Source organism: Telopea speciosissima, chromosome 3 (genome assembly GCF_018873765.1).
Source record: "Telopea speciosissima isolate NSW1024214 ecotype Mountain lineage chromosome 3, Tspe_v1, whole genome shotgun sequence".
Classification (NCBI taxonomy): Eukaryota; Viridiplantae; Streptophyta; class Magnoliopsida; order Proteales; family Proteaceae; genus Telopea; species Telopea speciosissima.
In genome coordinates, this window is record NC_057918.1 from 12452610 (window position 1) to 12471531 (window position 18922).

Here is an 18922-nt window from a genome sequence, read left to right on the forward strand (position 1 = left end):
GAAAAAATGGTAAAAATCTCTTATTTGGTTTTTGAAACATTTTTTTTTTTTTCAAACCAAATCTACTACACAGTAGCTCAAAATGATTTTTCTCACATCAACACAAAACAACCCAACATTTTAAAATTTTTGGAATCCTATTTTGACAAAAAGGCTGAAACACTTCGAAGGTAAGAGCATCATAAAACATCACATTTTGGCCACTCATATCTCTGAATACATCAAATACATAGCATACCATCATATCCTATCCTATTTTCCCAGAAATTTAAAGATATACAAGCATTTTTAAGAGTAGTTTTAAGTTGAAAAAAACATCTTTACCCTTATTTAAAAAATATTGAAAATTTTATATATAAAAATAAAAAAGAACATCAAGAGATTTACCCTTGATGTGCGAAAGGGTTCTGGCTCAGTAGTTCGATTCGTTGAATTTACTATCGGGGCCATCGAAAATGACTTGAAGTCTTGAATGACAATGCTCTAAATAACAAAAATAACTAAAAAGGAATGTTTTGGAAATTTTATGAGGCAATAGGAAGAGGGTATGAACAAAGTGACGATATCACTTGAAAAAACGGGAGGAAAGATTTCATCCCCTGAAGATTTCATGCAGAAGAGCCAACACTAAGGCCACCAAACAAGAAAAATTCATATTCTGTTATTGCCTCCATTCCAGCTTACACTATGTCTTATTTTCTTTTTTTTTAGTCAAGGTTTGCAAGGCTATGGATTCTGTCTGCTTGAATTTTGGAATGGTTCGATAGGTCAGACAAGGAAACCTTGTTATATAGCTTGGGATAAAATTTGTTCTCTCCTCTCCTCTGGTGGTCTCGGTTTTTGTAAGGTTGAGATCCATAACAAATCCCTCATCCTAAAAATTGGGGTGGAGATTGCTTAATTGCAGCAATGAACTCTGGGTCAGAGTTCTCAAGGCTAAATACTTCCCTTCTCATTCCATTTTTTATCCTGAGGTCATAGCTAAGAAGGGGTCCTTGATTTGGAATGGAATTACCCAAATCATACCTATTATAAAGGCTATAGTGTTCAAAATTATTGGTAATGGGAATGATTATTTCTTTTGGACAAACCCTTGGATTCCATCTATCCCCATATATTTTGCATTGCCATACGAATTTGTCTAATGGTTGAGATACCAGAACTCTTATTAGTTCTTTTATTAGCAATGGCTCTCATTGGAATTTTTCTTCTCTTACTTTACATTTACCCGCCATTATGACCAACTCAATTGTTAGTATTCTTATATCTAATGCTAATGACAGATGGTGGTGTACTCTTACTAAAGATGGAAGATTCTCTACAAAGCTTGTTGCTAAATTCTGACTTTCACCGAGAATCTCTCTTGTTTTTAGAGAGAGATCTTATTGGTGGCGATATTTTTAGAAAATTTCTGTACATCCTAAATTTAAAATTTTCTTTTTGCAGGAATTAAATGCAAGAGTCCTAGTTAAAGCAATTATCTCCAAATGGATACCGATTGATTCACTTTGTGTTTTTTTGTGGATCTTGTGGGGAGTCGTACTGACATCTTTTCATGTCATGTGAATGGGTTAAGCAAATTTGGGCTGTGGGTCCGTTGGGACTAGGAACGGAATTCTTATATTCTCATTCTTTGGAAAATCTTTGCACTTTTATTTTAGCTGCTAGACAGCTAGACAAACACTCTCTTCGTTGGTTTTTCTTTGTGGTTATTATTACTTGTTATTTTATTTGGCGTCTTTAAAACAATATGGTTCATGGCTTAGCTAGGCCAGACCCCCATTGGGTTATTCAGAATGTTACTAGATGGCTATCAAACTTAAATATTTATCCCAATGATGCATATATTTAGTTAAACGATTCCAATACTTGTCCTTTACATAATGCTACATTACTTGTATTACACTCCCTAGTTTTGATTTGTGTAGGAACTATCGATCCAACCTTGAATAGATCAAGATGGAGTTATTGTTTTTTGTTAGAAGGGCGCATAAGCATAACTTTGGTGGCTGCAGGTTTTCTTGATACATGATAGATTTTGGAAGCTAATATCTCATGCATTGCTAAGAGATTGAAGCATGCCCTCCAGTTGAATTTCAAGATTTCAGAAATTTTGAGTAGCAGCAAAGATGTCCCTCGTCTTCTTCCCTCACCAAATGGGACTCCTTGGTCTTGACTTCTTATCCCCAAGTTTTTATTCACATCTGCAAATTCCACTGGAATTCAATACAGAGAGCTGAATGATACTAACATTTTATCCTTTTTGCAACATTTTGCTTATGTAGCCCCCTGAAAGACAAATGTTGTTCTGTTTCTTATGAGGACAATGTATTTATGAACCTTTAATCTATTTGATTTTTATTATAAAATAAAAAACTTCAAACGATTTTTTTTATTTAAAAAATGTGTAATTATAAGCCACCAAATGTTTGATGAAACACCCAAAAGGACCTCGTGGGGGTAAGGTGTTCGAACAGGGGTAAGATGATCATTACACTTCTCATCGTGTCTAGGCAGTACAGTCCTATCAGGCAGCTTGACAGTAAATGATACAAATTGAAACGGAAAGGGAGCTAGGTCTGCTCGCAACCTCGATCTGCGTGGGAGCTAGGCCTGGCCAGACTCACACAGATTGGGGATTTACTCATCTAACAAAACAAAAACGCCACATCGTTGGGCCACTAGATAGGACACGTGGACGCCAGTTTGCGTGGCATTCCTAACATTGCGTCGCACTTGTTAGCCGATACCCATCTGAGTATTTAAGTTCCGGAAAAGACAAAATATTAGACCTTCAACCTTTAGCCAATTAGCCTCTAAAATCTTCTATGAAACTAGGGTTTTTCTGCCAACTCCCCGTGTAGGTTATTATCCTCTCGACTCGACTTGACTCGACGCAGTGGAACCCTAATCATCTGTCTTTACATTGACGGGTGAAACACAATCTTTCGCGTTCGTTCATGTTGGCGTTCTGAAGGTATTTCGTGAACACAGTTTTTTTTTTAAATCTATGATTTTACCTTCTTTCCGATCAGTTCGCCCCTTGTGGCAGTACCAGAAAATAGTTTCTTTGTATGTAACGACTCTTTTGTTGTATTTGCTTCTCAATTCCTTGCGTTGCGGGAAGTACGCGGGATGGATTTTAGATTATTCTTTATATGAAGATAATCTTCAGTCCTCTTAAAGTCTTAGTTCGCAAGAGTGCTGTAAATCTTTCGAGCTTGTGGAAACGTTTGTGTTTTTAATGCTTTTGGTGTGAGAGATTCTAAGCTTCATCGGAGATTGATTGTGTTTCAAGTGTTCTGGTTTCTGTAGTACTCGATGTAATAAACTTGATGGTTGTAATTGTAATGAAAGTGATTTAATGTATAGGATTTGATATTGCAACTGCTTGTCAGCTGATTTGCCGATACAAACAGCTGCTTTAGTGTATTCTTCAATAATTGCGATTCCTACTGTTCAAAGTCTGATTTTTGTTGTACTTCTTCCTGAGTAGGCTTGTTGCTTCTGCCTGAATTCGGTTGGAAAATCTTCGTTACTCACTGAAAAGATGGGTAATTCTAGAGTTGGGCAAGAATTACTAATTGGAAAGTTTCAGTCTCTGTAGGTGTTGGGTTTTGTGTATTTTCTTCTAAATCCTGAGATGTTAAATTTGTCTTTGCTGCGTTAATGATCTTTCCTTCTCTACCTTACCCCTTTTTAGATTCCTTAAAGGGGAACCGCAAAAATAATAAATTAGGATAAGCGAGAAATCATAAGAAAGCTATTTCAATAACATCGACACTGCATGAATGACCTGCGTATACATTTTTCATTTCATCCATCAAGCTGAGTGAAATCTGACATGTAATTTTGAAAAGTGAAATATTAATAGACTGTAAATGTAACGGTGAGAGAATGGCACATCCTATCAGAGATAATTTGTTGACTGCTGGGGCTTCATGTTGGTCTTTGTGTGTGTGCGTGTGCGTGTGCGTGTATGGGAGGTATACCCTCTGTCGACCTTGGCTTTTAAGTAAGCCCTTTGAAGTAACTCTCCTACCTAAACTTGAAGTCACACCCTCGAGTCATATTTGTGTTACATTCTTGACCTCTAAATGTTCATTAGCTGTATGCTTTTTTACTGTTCTCTGGATGATTTTTACAACTAAAATGGTGGATGGTGTCTCGTTTAATGATCAATACTATTTGTCTTTTTGAATGACCAATTATATCTTCTGGTCAGTTGTCACTGCCTATCACATGCCCCACTACTTTACGCATCTGTCTTATCAAAGCCTCACACCTAGTCACGTGATCTTCCATATACTTGCACCAGATGTTTACCATCTCTAATTGCAGGTTCATTGCGAACAGCTGCTTGGTCATTTGGTCGGTGGCTTGACTGTAGAGTGCATGCCCTCAGGAGGTCGAGGGATACTCTCCTGTTTCACATTTGTGCCATAAGGCACCCCCTCCCCCATGTAGTGGTTAAAAAATATCTTATAGTTGGAGTTGAAGTCCCATTGGGCAGTTAGATATGATAAACAAAAAAATAAATAAATTTACAGACTCATTGATGCTGATTGATGCAGGCTGATTAGTTTTATTAAAGCCAAAAGGCGGTATGGTTTTATGTCTCTCCCCTTGGAATTGTTCATCTATGGACCAGCCTAAGGTTAAAAGAAGCATATTTTATTAAGTCTGGTCCCATACGATGTTGTCTATTAGGTCTTGGGCTTTTATATCGTGATTTTAAGTTATAATGGGTATATAAAGCTAAATTACGTGTGTAAACCGGCCGTAGAAATTTTGTTTTAATTCTCTTTAATTCTTTAATCATTTTATTGAGTTCAATTAATAGTCGTGAGTTATAGCTTCATTAGGAATGCTTAATGTGGAATTTTCCTTGTCTAATTCATAGATTTCTATTGCTATTTGGAAAAGGAGTCTAGAATATGAATATAGGCTTGGATGGCTACTCTGTAGCACAGTTTTGAATATATCGTTTGAGAATTGAGTGGATTTATTGTGTGGTAATACCTGAATCACGGCCATTGAATCACTTCAATTGTGGCATCGTTTTTGGCTTTTTATCTAGATCTTGCCATCTTTTTTTCTATTTAATCGGGATCTCTTTAGACTTGATCAATTATTACATTATTATCGATTTGGCATCTTCCTCCTTTGATTTTCCTCTTACCATGGTTTTCCCATGGGGTGTTGTTAAATGTCAATTTATTGTTTGATGGAGGCTCTGCTGTTTCATCCAACAAGAGTGCAAGGCAAGTTGGGTGCAAATATTACATATGGGATTACACTGTGGTGTTAGAATATGTTGCCGAAGAACGTCTTCTCGTTTCTCCACAAATTTCCCTCCCCCCCCTCTCTCTCTCTCTCTCTCTCGCGTGAGTATCAAGGGTATTTGCAAGACAAACTCCATTATTACAGCGACCTGATGACCCATTAGATGGATTTTTTCAGTTGTGTTCCAGACAAGCCTCAAGGAGTTGAGTTCCGGACATGCCACATCTATTGCTATAATTGTTAATTTGGAGCCTTATGCATTTTTCTGGCCGTTTCTCATTAATTCACTTTCCTTTTTCTGAAATTTGTTCATTCAACTCCTTTGTGAGGTTGACATGTATATATTGAATTTATGCTACTGGTATATTTAATTGAATTTCTTATCTGTCTATTACTTTTATGGCATGCAGCTTCTGCTTCTCCATTAGACAAAATGTATTCCTCTAGGGGGGGTAATGCGTATGGGCAGCAGTCATATGCTACACAACAGGCATATGGGCAAAATGTAAGTGTATGGTTTGATGCAATATATTTCCATTAAAAGGTTATTATTTGAGTGGTCTGTCCAACTACAAATTAGTGAATTAGGTCTTCTTGACTACTGATTGGTGGTGAACTTTTTTGACAACTTTTTTATTTGTTGCATCTCTGCAGTCGGTACCTCCCTATTCTGGAAGTTCAGTTGTAGGCCCTGATGGAGGGTCTCAACTTTCCATTCCTTCTCGGCATTCCACTATTCTTGGTTCTTCTCAAGAAGCAGAAGTTGGTGGATATAGAGCGCATCCTTCAGGTGCTGCTCACTATGGGGGACAATATGGGGCTGTTTATGGCTCATCTGCTTTGAGCAATGCTCAACAGGTCAGAGATTGACCCTTGCAAGATCAAATAAATTTTTGTGTAATTTATTAGTGTCTATATAAATGTATCTGTTGTCATCTTTATAATGTATTCGTATTTTTTGTTTAATTTTATTCCCCTCATTCTCTTTGCTTTTTCTAAGGAACTTCTTTTGCTACGAATGGAAAAGCGAAATATTGTAGCTTCTTCTCTGGTTTTATGGAGAGAGAATTTTCCTTCCTTTTCTGCACATGATTTTTAATCTCCCAAATGCTCCCACATTCCCCACTTTCAACTTATAGCATTTGTTCTTGTGTTTTAGACTTTTACTCAATACACCTCTGCTTGTGGATGTATTGAGTTTCTTATTTGGTCTCATATGCCTAAACAATCTTATGGAACTTACATACATATCATTTTTGGATTTTTTAAAGGCATTTCTTTACACTAAGGGACTTGTGTTTTGGTGGTGGGATATAGTGAATAACAAATTTATAAGATATAGTTTGAAGCCTACAGCAGCCAGCTTAAAAGATTGACCTAATATCCCTCTGTATCACTGATTTGTTAATTCAGCAGGAGGTCTAGGTTGTGATTGGTTACACTCGGTTTGTCAGCTATATTGCTTAGGCATACCTTGGTGTCCGCCTTGGAATTTACCTTTACAGCTTTTCAGATGCTAATTTTCGTCAAATTCATGTTGATGAACCTAAAGCTTGTTGTAGTTCTCTATCAATTCAAACATCAGATTTTCTCTTCTCAAAAGATGTGCAGCGGTTAGACTTCTTCCAATTCATCCAACACACTGCAATAGGTTACAGATTGCAACTTGAAGTATCCTGTAAGAATGTTAGAAGTGTATCCAGATTTCAAATTTGAAGGAACAAATGGATTTCATACTCCCGGATAGCCGTAAAAATGATGCACATATTGGGAATAAGCTGCGTTTCCAGAATAGTTTTTTGTTTTTGGGGTAAATCATCATCTAATGCTTCTAAGGGAAGTTTGAGTCTGATTGTACATTTGTTTTTGTTTCACTTAGGGTACAAATGGGATCCTTCTAAAAGTTATCGGAAAAAATAAGGTCTACTCTTCCTTTTGCTTGGACTTCTAGAGAAGTTCACGACAATTGGTGTTCCAGTTCCCTTTTTCTTTCAGTTTCCTTGGATATCGCAGTGCATTGAATTTGTAATACTTTGTGTTGTTGCTTGAAATTTTTTTGGATGCAAAGATCTAGGATATTAAATTACTCAACATAATGACTTGATGGAAGAGTTGATAAAGGAAAAACTTCCAGCACATGAAATTTGAGGCATGTTGATTAGGTTTTCAAATGTCATGGTTGCTATATTATCATTCATTTTTGACACCACCATCCGTTGTTATTGTTTACTTGTTTCGAGACTGAATGTGGTTGTTACTGTTTACTTGTTTCGAGACTGACTGTGCTCTAGCATGATTGCTACTGTAACCTATTATTTGTAGTAGGCAAACGTGTATTGTTAAATTGAACTGTAACATTACTAGATGGCTATATGTATGTACAGATTGCTGCAATGAGTGGCAAAGTAGCTGGTTCATCAGCCCTTCATGGTCGTGGTGGTTATGGTTCAGCGATGGCAGAGTCCCCTGGTGACTATGTGCCATCATCAAGCCATGGGTATGGTCTCAAAGGTGATCAATTCTCCTCGGGGATAATTTCTGACTATACTTCACTGGACAGACGACAGTATGGTGACCGTCAAAATGCTTATAGTGGGAGGGAGTTGCAAAGTGAGTCAAGTAGACGGTTCACTGATCCTGTTGGTCTTGGTCAGGTATAGAGATCGCAGTTTTTTCTTTTCTCCACTTCATTTATATATTATATTATATTTTTTTCATTAAATATCCGTCTGTTGCAAAAATTTTTTAAAATATCCTTCTGTTGCAATTGTTTTGCTTAATTCCTTTTTGTTTTTCTTCCTTTGTTTGCATAAATACCCAAATGTGGTTGTTTTGGCTTTTGCTACAGCCTGAGATTTACGATCCCATTGATCAGGTATTGGATTTTACTACACACACACACACACACATTTCTTCCGTTGGAAGTGATATTCTAAACATACATACATTTCTTCTGGTGGCTAACTCTGGCTAAAATATTTGCAAGGCATCATTGCTCCGACAACAACAAATGCTGAAAGCCCAGTCTCTACAATCTGCTCCTCTAGATGGGGGTGCTAGGTATTTTTCATTTGCCACATTGATTGATCCAAATTGTTTATGCTGTTGATAACATCCTGTAGCTTGCTTCTGAACAGCTAATTGTGTATCTTTTATCCAATGTGTGTCATTGCTCAACCAGTCTCATTCTTTGATGGGTTATACCTTTCTTTCTCATTGGCAATAGCTTGTGCCCTTGGGCAGTTTTCTTAGATGGTCTTATATTTCTTACTACACTGAGTAGCATACACATTTCTGGCAGACAAAGTGATTATCTTGCAGCAAGGAGTGCTGCTATTCATCATTCAACTCAAGATATTAGCTCCTATGGTGGAAGAATGGATTCAGATCCTCGCAATTTATCAATGCTTGGTGCTTCTTATGGTGGACAAAGTGCTTCATCAATCCTGGGGGCAGCTCCTCGGAGAAATATTGATGATCTCATGTATGCGCAAGGTTCATCAAGTTCAGGTTATGGAGTGAGCCTGCCTCCTGGTCGGGACTATGCCACTGGAAAAGGACTTAAAAGTGGTGCTTCTCATGAGTCTGATTATCCAAGTAGTATCCTGTCACACGGTGGGCATTCAAGCATTGGAGGATCTAGGATTGATGAAAGAAAGGATGAAAGGATTGGGCTTCGTCGGGAGCTTGAGATAAGGGAGGAGGAGCGTCGTAGGGAGCACATGCGAGAGAGAGAGAAGGAGCGAGAAAGGGAGAAGGAGCGAGAGCGGGAACGGGAGCGGGAGCGGGATCGTGAAAGAGAAAGAGAGCGTGAAAGGCAACGCCTTTTGGAGCGTCGGGAGAAGGAGAGAGAAAGAGAACACAAACGTGGGCTCGAACTTAGGCGTGAACGGACTCCAGCAAGGATCAGTAAGGAGCGACACAGTTCCGCACTGTTGAGGGACGAGAGACCTTCACGAAGAGATTCTCCCCGTCATGAAGCTTTGCATAGGTGGTGGATTTTGACGTTCTATTTTCTGTCCTGCTATATAGTTTTAAATAGTCTGCTGCTTCCTACATGGTGCGGGCTTCTTGACTAACTTTGTGTTCTGCTATTCTGAAGGCGTCGTACACCCATTAAAGAAAAAAGGAGAGAATATGTCTGCAAGGTAAAACCACACTAGAATTTAGTCATTCAATGATATTGCGACCTGTTTCGACCGTGAGGATCTGGGTTGAGGGTTTTGGACCTTATCATCTTTCTTCTCATCCTTCTGCTTGGAGTTGGGTTTTCCCCCCTCAAGATCTTATTTTATTTCCTCTTAACCATTGGAAGGGAGGTTCAGAGTTTCTTCCTAAGGTCTTTTATTTCCTTCTAACGTAGAGTACTATCTTTAGTACTCTGAATCAAATCAGCAGAATTATTTGGAGATACTAGTGTAAAATTCTCTAGAGTCCAAGCAGGCGAATTAGGTCATCTATTATAATCTAGGAATCAATCTATGGAAATTATTTCTTGTGTTAAAGCTATCTTGCAGTTGCTTCCAGCGTGCACTTCAGTTGCTGCGATGCTTAATTTTTAAAACTTTGCACTGATATTCATGGTGAACGCTGTCATACCTATTATATCCATAATTTATTACAAATCCTTCTAGGAAGGGCTAGATTGTACAATAACATCAGTTGATACTTGAGAGCCACATAAAGCTTTGAATTTTTATCTGTAACTGTTGTTTGCCTAGAGATGTTGATCATTTCTATTTGGCTGCTTCATTTTTCCTGTTCTTTTGCTCAAATATGAATGGGTTTATTCAGCTTATTTTTGTGTCAATGGGTTTATTCGGCTTATTTTTTGTGGCAATTGAATTTGCAGGTTTACCCATTCTGTTTAGCGGACGTTGAAAGGGATTATTTGTCTGTAAATAAGCGATATCCAAATTTGTTTATTTCTCCAGAATTCTCTAAGGTATGGAATTCTTAATTCTTTTAGTTGGGAAACGATAGCAACATTGTACACTCTGCATTGATATTCCTCCCGATGTCCATGTCTTTAGGTTGTGGTTTACTGGCCAAAGGAGAGTCTGAAGCTTTCTTTACATACTCCTGTCAGGTACCTTATTAAAAATTCCTTCCATGAAATTGCCTCTGTAGGGTTTGCAATCCCTTTTCTTGTATTCTCTTGGCTATATTCTGCTGCTTCGATAAACCCTTATCAGGAGGTCAAGTATGTCACAAGTCTGTATTATATCAACTCTTATGTTGGAAGTTTCTGTTTCTCTTCCCTAATTTAACCATTGATTTCATGTTGAGTGGAACAGCTTTGTGCATGATCTTGTTGAAGTAGAGAGCACAAGAGTGCGGCAAGAGTCATCTACTACTGAACTGTCAGCTGAAGAATCGAGGAAATCATCAACTGAACTGTCAGCTGAAGAATCGAGGAAGCCAATGTGTGGAAAAATAGTGTGGAATGCCAAGGTAGAACTTATAAAAAATTCAACTTATTTATGATTCTTCCTAGTTTTGTCATGGGAAGATTTTAGATTTTCAATGGTGCTACCGATTGCCTCGTGGTGTAGGAAAGCTTATTCCAGTTTTGGTGGGATTGAGCCTGTCTTGTGAATTTGAACATTGAGTAGAAGCTGACATGTAAAGATTCAAAGAATTATCTTGAGCAAGCAACAAAAGAAAGATGCATCTCCTTCAAACACTCAAATAGAGGCGATAACTCAAACTATATAGAAGCCTAGCTTGGCTAGAGAAATTCTCTAGCTTGGCTGATTGATATTTTTAATCCCATCTTTATTGAAACTAGTTTAGGGCACATATGTTGCATGTGTAATATTTGTGCAAGACTGGGGGTTGCAGGTAAAACACAGAATTGGGCCTATTTTAATAGAAATAAGCATTGGGTTGGGTCTATACGTGTTGGGCCTTTAGTCCAATGGTTTCTTTTTTGGGGGTAATAGGACACCTTAATATGATGCGGGACCCTTATTGGGTTCACTATGGGCCCACCCAGATACCAAATACCCAAGTTATAAGGAAACGATGGCAATTCGGTAATAATCTGAAGTTATCAAGGGGAGTGGCAGGGCTGTAAACAGAATCTTAAAGGGCCTATTGGTTAACTCAATAGGCGAGGACACAATGGAGATTAGTATTTATTGTGAGAGGACAAACTTGGAAGGAAGCATAAAATAAGGACAAAAGAGAATAAAGATAGAAGGCGAGGGTAATATTGGAAACTACAATATATGGGTTTTAAAAACAACCACAATTTGGGTTGTCTTCAACCTCCAGCCCGTGACTTGCAAAAAAACCAGCTGAGAACTTCCAACTTGCAATTTTGAGTTCTCACTCAATAGAGAGATGATCAAGGCGAGGTTTCAGGGATAGTTTACTAATTTAATACTGCACAGAATACAAGCAATAATAGCTCTATCGATCCATAACTAACAGAGATTAAATCTCTGAATATGTCACTTGTGGTACCTGTAGTTTCAGATCAGGAACTTGGCTGCAATCTCAAGATGGAAGATGGCTTAGGAGCTGGAACTTGGACACTTGTATTGCCTATACCAGAGGTACTTCCAGCCCCACTTTCAGGAATAAAAGAAAGGGGATTACGGACATTGACTGATTGACCTCAGATTCGAGTCTGCCACTATTGCCGGAAAACATAGTATGGTGGAGAAGATTTAAGAAGAGGGGTGGGGGGAGAAGATCGCACATGCACACAACCAGCCTCGCAGGCTTCAACCAAAACTCAATTTTATTATTATTATTTTTTTCATTCTATCTGTATCATTGGGTACAAGCCAATATAAAAAAAAAATCACACTAGAAATAGAAATTAACTCAACTAGGGAAACTAAGAAAACCAATTTAACTCGAGGTGAGGTACATATCCAGGACCACCAATTTATGTTGAATTGTTAAGACTCTCCCCAGGTATAACCTTACAGTCCTTACAAAACAATCTATCTGACCTTTTTGTTAAGAAGAAGTCTATTTAGCTGGTATGAAGAGTCTTCATTTATTATAAATGGAAATAATTATCATAAATCATACCAAACATCTGCAAAAATAGAAATATGTCAGATAAATAGAAACATAAATCATACCAAAGAGAGCCATAGATATAGATGAATGGATATGACTTGAAGCCCACAAACATAAATCATACCAAAGAGAGCCAGAGATATAGGTGAATGGGTATGACTTGAAGCCCACAGTTCACTTTAGGAATCCAGTCATTTCTTCTGTTACCTGTGTCTTGGGAACTTGCTGTAATATATGTAACATAGTAGTGCAGAGATGCTTCTACATATCCGCTTTTTTATATAATGTGCTATCTGTATTTATTTCTCTGTTCATTTCAGGTAATATTGATGAGTGGTATCAGTAAAGATGCCTTGGAGGAGCTATCTTCTGATAAAGGTTCCGACGACCGTATACCGCATTTCAGTAATATCTTGAGGTTTGCTATTCTCAGGCAAGACCGTTCCTTTATGGCAATCGGGGGCCCTTTGGATGATGTTGATGGTGGGGACCAATTGGTTGATGAGTCATCCTTGATTCAAACGGCTATTAGGTATGCATTGAAATCTCTCTGCATGGTTTCATATGACTGAATGATTGCCAGTTTAATGGAAGATATGTTTTTTCTGCAGATATGCAAAAGATTTGACCCAACTTGATTTACATAACTGTCGGCATTGGAATCGTTTCCTTGAGGTAGCCACTTGTCGTCGAATCTTTGCTTTCTCAGTTCATGATTTAGTGCTTCATCACTTGTATACCTCATATCATCCTTGGTTACCATTAGATGATATCCATACGTAACCTATCATTTTAAGTTATGACTTGATATTGACATTCTAATGCCAATTTGGCTATAAGATATGACTAAATGGATTGCAGTATTTCTTTGTTGGTTTCATGTTTACTTCTTCGTTCTTTGATTTACTTCTGTAAGGCTTTGGGTATACTTTTCTGGTTTACCTTTGGTGAATGGGAATATTTCTTTGAGGAAATTGGATAATAGAACCTTATCAGAAGATTGGAAATGGAACTTAAAAGTAGGTAATGATGATTACGGTTGTTCCCTGATGTTCTTCCTTCCTATTTGGTTGATGCAGTAGGTGAAGCACACAGATTTGAATCAATGTTTGTAGATCAGTTTGAATTGTAAGAGGTTGGGTTGGATTTTTTTCAGTAAATTATAAGTTTCTTAGAACATTGAACTGAGATGTATACAATCTGGGAAATTGAATACGTCTATATCAAATATCTTTTGTATATATGGACAACCATAAATTGAATTTATTCACTGATGAGATGTCATGTAAAAGTGCAGAGCTTCATCTATGGATCAGATATGTTTAGGTGCAGTACTCCTGGTCTGATGCAGGTGCACTACCTTGGACTGACCCAAACCATTTGGGTATCCAAATGGAGATGAACCGGGTCCAGTTTGAGTTGTTGGATCTAGTAGGATTTTAGGAATTTATGTTATTTGGGGAAATAATGTCTTTTAGTTTATTTTAGAAGTTAGCTATGTAGGATATTTGGTTTCCCAATTGTTCTTAGTTTCCTAGTTAGAGAGTTGGTCTTTATTTTATGAGTCTTTTATTTCTCTTTATATATGGTGTAATTCCCTATCGTTGAATACATTGAAAAGATGAGTTAGAGTGTGTGTTTGTGAAGAGCCTGCGTGCCTGTTGTGTGCGATCCTCCCCTCCCCTTCTTTTCCCTGCAACTCTGAAATCCTATCTCAGGATTCTTCCTTCTCCTAACGGTCGTCCACCAATTTGTTATCAGAGCTGAAGGATCCATTTCCTTCCCCTATCAACGTGTCTCATTCCCTTCTCCCAAATCTTTTTCGCATTACTGCTCTACGTACCAGTAGCAGTGACAAAAAAAAAAAAGAGAAGAGAGGTCTCCCTTCTCAGAAGCCTCACCCCCATCCCATCCCACCGCTCGTCGACCCATCCCTCGCGATTCCCTTAGTAAAACCCCATCTCACCGACTCCACTGAAACCCAATCATTCTCACAAGAGAACCCTACCAACATCCACTGTACCTCAATTGAATCCCTTTCTAGGGTTATGGCAACCCAAAAAAAAAAAGCACCAAACCAGAACCCTGACCTTGATTGTGACATATCCCACATTCACTAGCGACCAACACTCCACTGCCCTCCTCATCTCCCGTCTAGGGATCCGCCAGTGAAAAGAAAGAGAATAGCAGAGAGCGCGTGCGGCAGAAAAAAAAAAACTCATACCTGGTTTTTTAAGCTCCTGGTACGAGTCGCTCTCTTTCTAATGTGAGGCTAGGTTGTAAACAATCCTGACCGCAAAAGATAATCCTCAAAACAGATCCAAACAACCCTGCAGTGAAATAGCAGTTAACAGACCTCCGAAATAGGAGCAGAATCAGAATTAGAAGGTTAGATTAGGGTTTAAACTAGGGCCTGATTCAGCCAACGAATATGGTTCTAACCTGGATCGAGTGGAGCTCTCCAAGGATGGAACCAACCCTTCAAATATGGACTGGATAAGAGAAGTAGTTGCAGCTTGAAATTTTAGCGGAGAAAACCCTAAACCAGTGGGCCGATATGATTCCCAGGAGGAAATTCCAGATCAGACAGATCTGTGCTCCACAGGCCTTCAAAATTAGGTCGAGTGCTGCTTGAATGAAGCAGGAACAGCCCTCCAACTCTCAGTCCTATTGGCAGCAGGATGAGATATGGGTCTTCGAATCTTCAATCAGAAAATAGAAACAACTATGGCCGGCAGATCTGGTTTGCTTACTTTGGATCAATGATCGAACCAGTGATTTGAAGCTTGACTTTTGGATCTTCAGATCTTGTTGTAAACTCCAGAACACACTCTTGATTGCTTGATTTCAGGTTTAAAAATCAAAGAGAAAATAGAAGAAAAGAATAAATTGAGTAGAGAAGAAAAAGGGGGAAAGGGAAGGCTATCTCTGGGCAATAATTTTGCTTGGAAGCAATATTTTTATTCATAAATTCATGGGCTCAATTGAGCAATTATGACTATACTTATAGCCACAATGCCTAAACATAGAAAAAAGTAGAACTAGGGTTTCTAACTAGGATTCAAACTAAATTAGGAATCCTAATTAGGACTACAATTTCAGCAAAGCATAGACTAAATAAAAGACAAAATAAAAGACTAGCCCACGATGCTGGTGTAGAGGAATCCCTACACATGCGGCTGGTTTTAGTCAGCCGATGTACATCACTTTCGAAATCGCACTCCTCCCATCGAAGTCCCCGCCGCTGGTTTGAAGTTGAACTTTCCAACCCTAGATCGATTAAAACTCCTTGCCGAACTCTGTTGCAGCTCACAGCGGCTTCCTCGGTAGTCTTTCCTCTCTGGTTCACTCTTAGTAGAAGACGGTATCCCTCCCAGGATTCCTTTTATTCACTCTTTCTTTATATTTTCTTCTTTTTTCCTAAAGTGCCCCCCTCACCTTATCCTTTATCCCTTTTGTCGTATTTTTAATTTGCTTTCAATTTTGCTCTTCCCTCATATGCACTATTCTCTTGTGCGATTCTAATTGAACTTCATCTAATTACGGTAGTGCTACCATATTGTGCATTCAATTTATTTGCCATTCTTGTGATAAACTCATTTTATTATGGATTTTGCCATTAACTCATTGATTTGAGTATCCTGTTGTTTGTGTAGACCCATACTGATTCCAAATACAACCCTGGTCATGGATTCCTTTGTGTTCAAGTTTAGAGTGCGCTTGCCCAATGGAAAACTTGCTGCTCTGTTTATTGATGAAAGGCAAAGTTACAATTTTGTTTCGCGATCTGTGGTAGAGATATTATCAAAGAATGACCAGATTCACTCTAAGGATTATGTATTCGTTGAATTCTCTGTTTCTCAATATTGTGACTGTGCATATTGTGAAGTGTTTGATTCTCCTCAGCATCTTATTAAATTGGGTCACGAGTGGTTAGAATTACAAAAAGGATTCATTGATCGTGAAGGAAACTTGTGCACCTTACATCCTTTTCACATGCGCCAAACATTCATTCTTCATGGGTTAGTTGATGAAGTTTCTCAAAGCCAACAAAGGCAACACCAGTGATGCAGCCTCAACCAAAACAACAAATAGTGACAGCGAAAGATGGGAAGATCATGGAATAGGTATTGATGTAATTCAATGTAGTGCAAGCTATTCCACATCATGAGTTCGTTCTTCACCCTGACCAAGGTTAAAAAACTCGTCTCGAGGAGGTGTCTCAACCAGGTCGAGATTCTCAAGATCTCGGCGAGACAATGCATTTTTTTTTTGTTTCGGTGGGAAAATGGCCATAGTTGGCTTTGAAACTTTAAGAGAAGCTTGTTTTAGGTTTAATAAACATATTTAAATCTTCAAATTGTAAAAAAAAAAAACACCCAATTTTGTGCTTTGGATTTGCACACTTGGTTGGCAGTGAACATCGAATCCTTATGTAATATTTGCCTATACACATTGTTTGAGTGCTATGAGACATAATGGATGAAGACACATAATATTGAAATATTGAATAATTATTTAAGAAATAGTTAAGGACTTAAAGTATAAACTACAAAGTTTGATGAGTGAACAATGCATATTAAATAGACACCCAAATACAGTGAACAATACATATGTCATACACACCCAAGTACAGTGTGAACAATACATATGTCATATATACCCAAGTACAGTGAATAATATATATGTCTTAGACACCATAGTCTTCCATGTCTCAACATTACAATATAATGACATGCTGGATCAAGTCCACTCATGGCCCAATGGAACCGACGTGCATCGGCTTCCGTTTGGATGACATATGAATCATAGTGTTCAAGAAGAAACAAGAGTAGTTTCATCTTAAGTACGTCGAGATATCCTAGATTTTCGAGATTTCACCGAAATTTCGGTCGAGTTTACCGTAATCTCAACCAAGTCGAGATTATCGAGTTTTCCGAGATCTTGGCGAGTTTTAGAACTATGCCCATGACTTTCCTGCCATGGATGCAGCTCCAAAGCTTCATATTTTGGATTTTCTTCAAGTTGCCGACAAGGAGACGATAGCACCCGTTCGTATTTTTTAATTCTTCTGTTCTAGACGAGTTTTTCTCAACATTGGGGGAATTGATGCAGGTGCACTACCTTGGACCGAGCCAAACCCATTTGGGTATCCAGATGGAGATGAACCAAGTCCAGTTTGAGTTTTGGATCTAGTCGGATTTTAGGAATTTATGTTATTTGAGGAAGTAATGTCTTTTAGTTTATTTTATTCTTAGCTGCGTAGGATATTTGGTTTCCCAATTGTTCTTAGTTTCCTTATTTGAATAAGTTTCCTAGTTAGAGAGTTAGCCTTTATTTTAAGTCTTTTATTTCTCTTTATGTATGGTGTAATTCCCTATCGTTGAATAGATTGAAAGTTGAGTTTGTGTTTGTGAAGAGTCTGCGTGGCTGGTTGTTTGCGATCCTCCCCTCCCCTTCTTTTCCCTGCAACTCTGAAATCCTATCTCAGGATTCCCCCTTCTCATAACGCACCTCCACAATGGTCGTATCACAAATTTGCATGATCTTCCATAAGAAGACATCTCTGCTGGAAAATTGGTATTCATTTTTTTTGTCACCCTTCATGAGAAATCTGAACTTTTGGGATTTGACAGGGATTAAAAATCAAATTGCAAATCAGAAGGTGCGAATTATAAAATTTACAATTTTTTTTCGTAAGTTTTCCACACTTATAATTCTGATTGGTTAGGTTAAAGATTGGATTTTACAGTAAATTGTGAAATTCAGCAATTGCACTGAGGGGTTAAATGTGTAATTTTGTTTCCAATCCTTACAAAATAGTGATCATGAAATAGACTGGTTGGCGTATGTGTGTAATATTCCCTTTTAGGGAAAGAAAGGTAATCTGTAACATTGGCCCCCCAATAGTTCTACTTGATTTGCTAATTATGGTATTATTCAAAGCTTGCTTGGGAGACATGTTTTGTTATCTATCTGATTTTACCAACTTGGTTATTTATTTGCAAATTTGATTATGATTAATTTCTTTTTTTTTTTTTGTCTTTGCAATCATTTTTATTTGGTCTTGATTTTATTTTGGAAAAGTTACAATAGCTAGGAGGGAAATTTAGAAGCAGAACTTGGAGCTTTTAATTACCTTGAAACTAATTGGGAAACTCTGTGCATTCATGTATAATATTGACTGATTGACATGGGGATTAGCTTGCACTCTCAATTGTTATTCAACTTTTTCTCCTCTTTTGGCCCTCCTCTTACCTTTTATTTGGACTTTACAGATACACTATGATAGAGTTGGTAAAGATGGGCTGTTTAGCCATAAAGAGGTTACTGTACTGTTTATTCCAGATCTATCAGATTGCCTACCTTCCTTGGAAGTGTGGAGAGACCATTGGGTGGCACACAAGAAGGCCATAGCTGAAAGAGAGAGTCAGCTTGCTTTGAAAAAGGTCTGTTAGTGTCACCTTGTTTCGAGTTGATTTTCTATGAGCTTTGTCCTCCAACAAAGAAATTTTGATAAAAGCTAATTTTGTTCTTATTATTTCTGATCAGAAATCTACTGAGAAGAAAGTAGCAGTTAAAGGTAACTCAAGTA

At 38.0% G+C, this 18922-nt stretch overlaps 1 protein-coding gene across 3 annotated transcripts in view; it reads left to right on the top strand.

The window, feature by feature from the left end:
* The first annotated feature begins 2815 nt into the window (after nt 1-2815).
* Nucleotides 2816-18922, top strand: part of LOC122656772 (60S ribosomal protein L44) — a 48026-nt gene continuing 31919 nt past the window's right edge. Inside the window, exons 1-15 of one of the 3 annotated variants that reach the window (XM_043851419.1) lie at nt 2816-2977; nt 5697-5791; nt 5941-6144; nt 7671-7940; nt 8135-8161; nt 8273-8346; nt 8588-9277; nt 9389-9434; nt 10139-10231; nt 10320-10375; nt 10584-10740; nt 12648-12859; nt 12939-13002; nt 18606-18776; nt 18880-18910. In XM_043851419.1, the coding sequence (XP_043707354.1) occupies nt 5720-5791; nt 5941-6144; nt 7671-7940; nt 8135-8161; nt 8273-8346; nt 8588-9277; nt 9389-9434; nt 10139-10231; nt 10320-10375; nt 10584-10740; nt 12648-12859; nt 12939-13002; nt 18606-18776; nt 18880-18910 (2167 nt within the window). In that variant the 5' untranslated portion in view covers nt 2816-2977; nt 5697-5719. Of the gene's footprint in view, nt 2978-5696; nt 5792-5940; nt 6145-7670; nt 7941-8134; nt 8162-8272; nt 8347-8587; nt 9278-9388; nt 9435-10138; nt 10232-10319; nt 10376-10583; nt 10741-12647; nt 12860-12938; nt 13003-16000; nt 16029-18605; nt 18777-18879; nt 18911-18922 lie in introns of those variants that run through there. The other 2 variants (XM_043851418.1, XM_043851420.1) reach the window with 2 other exon arrangements.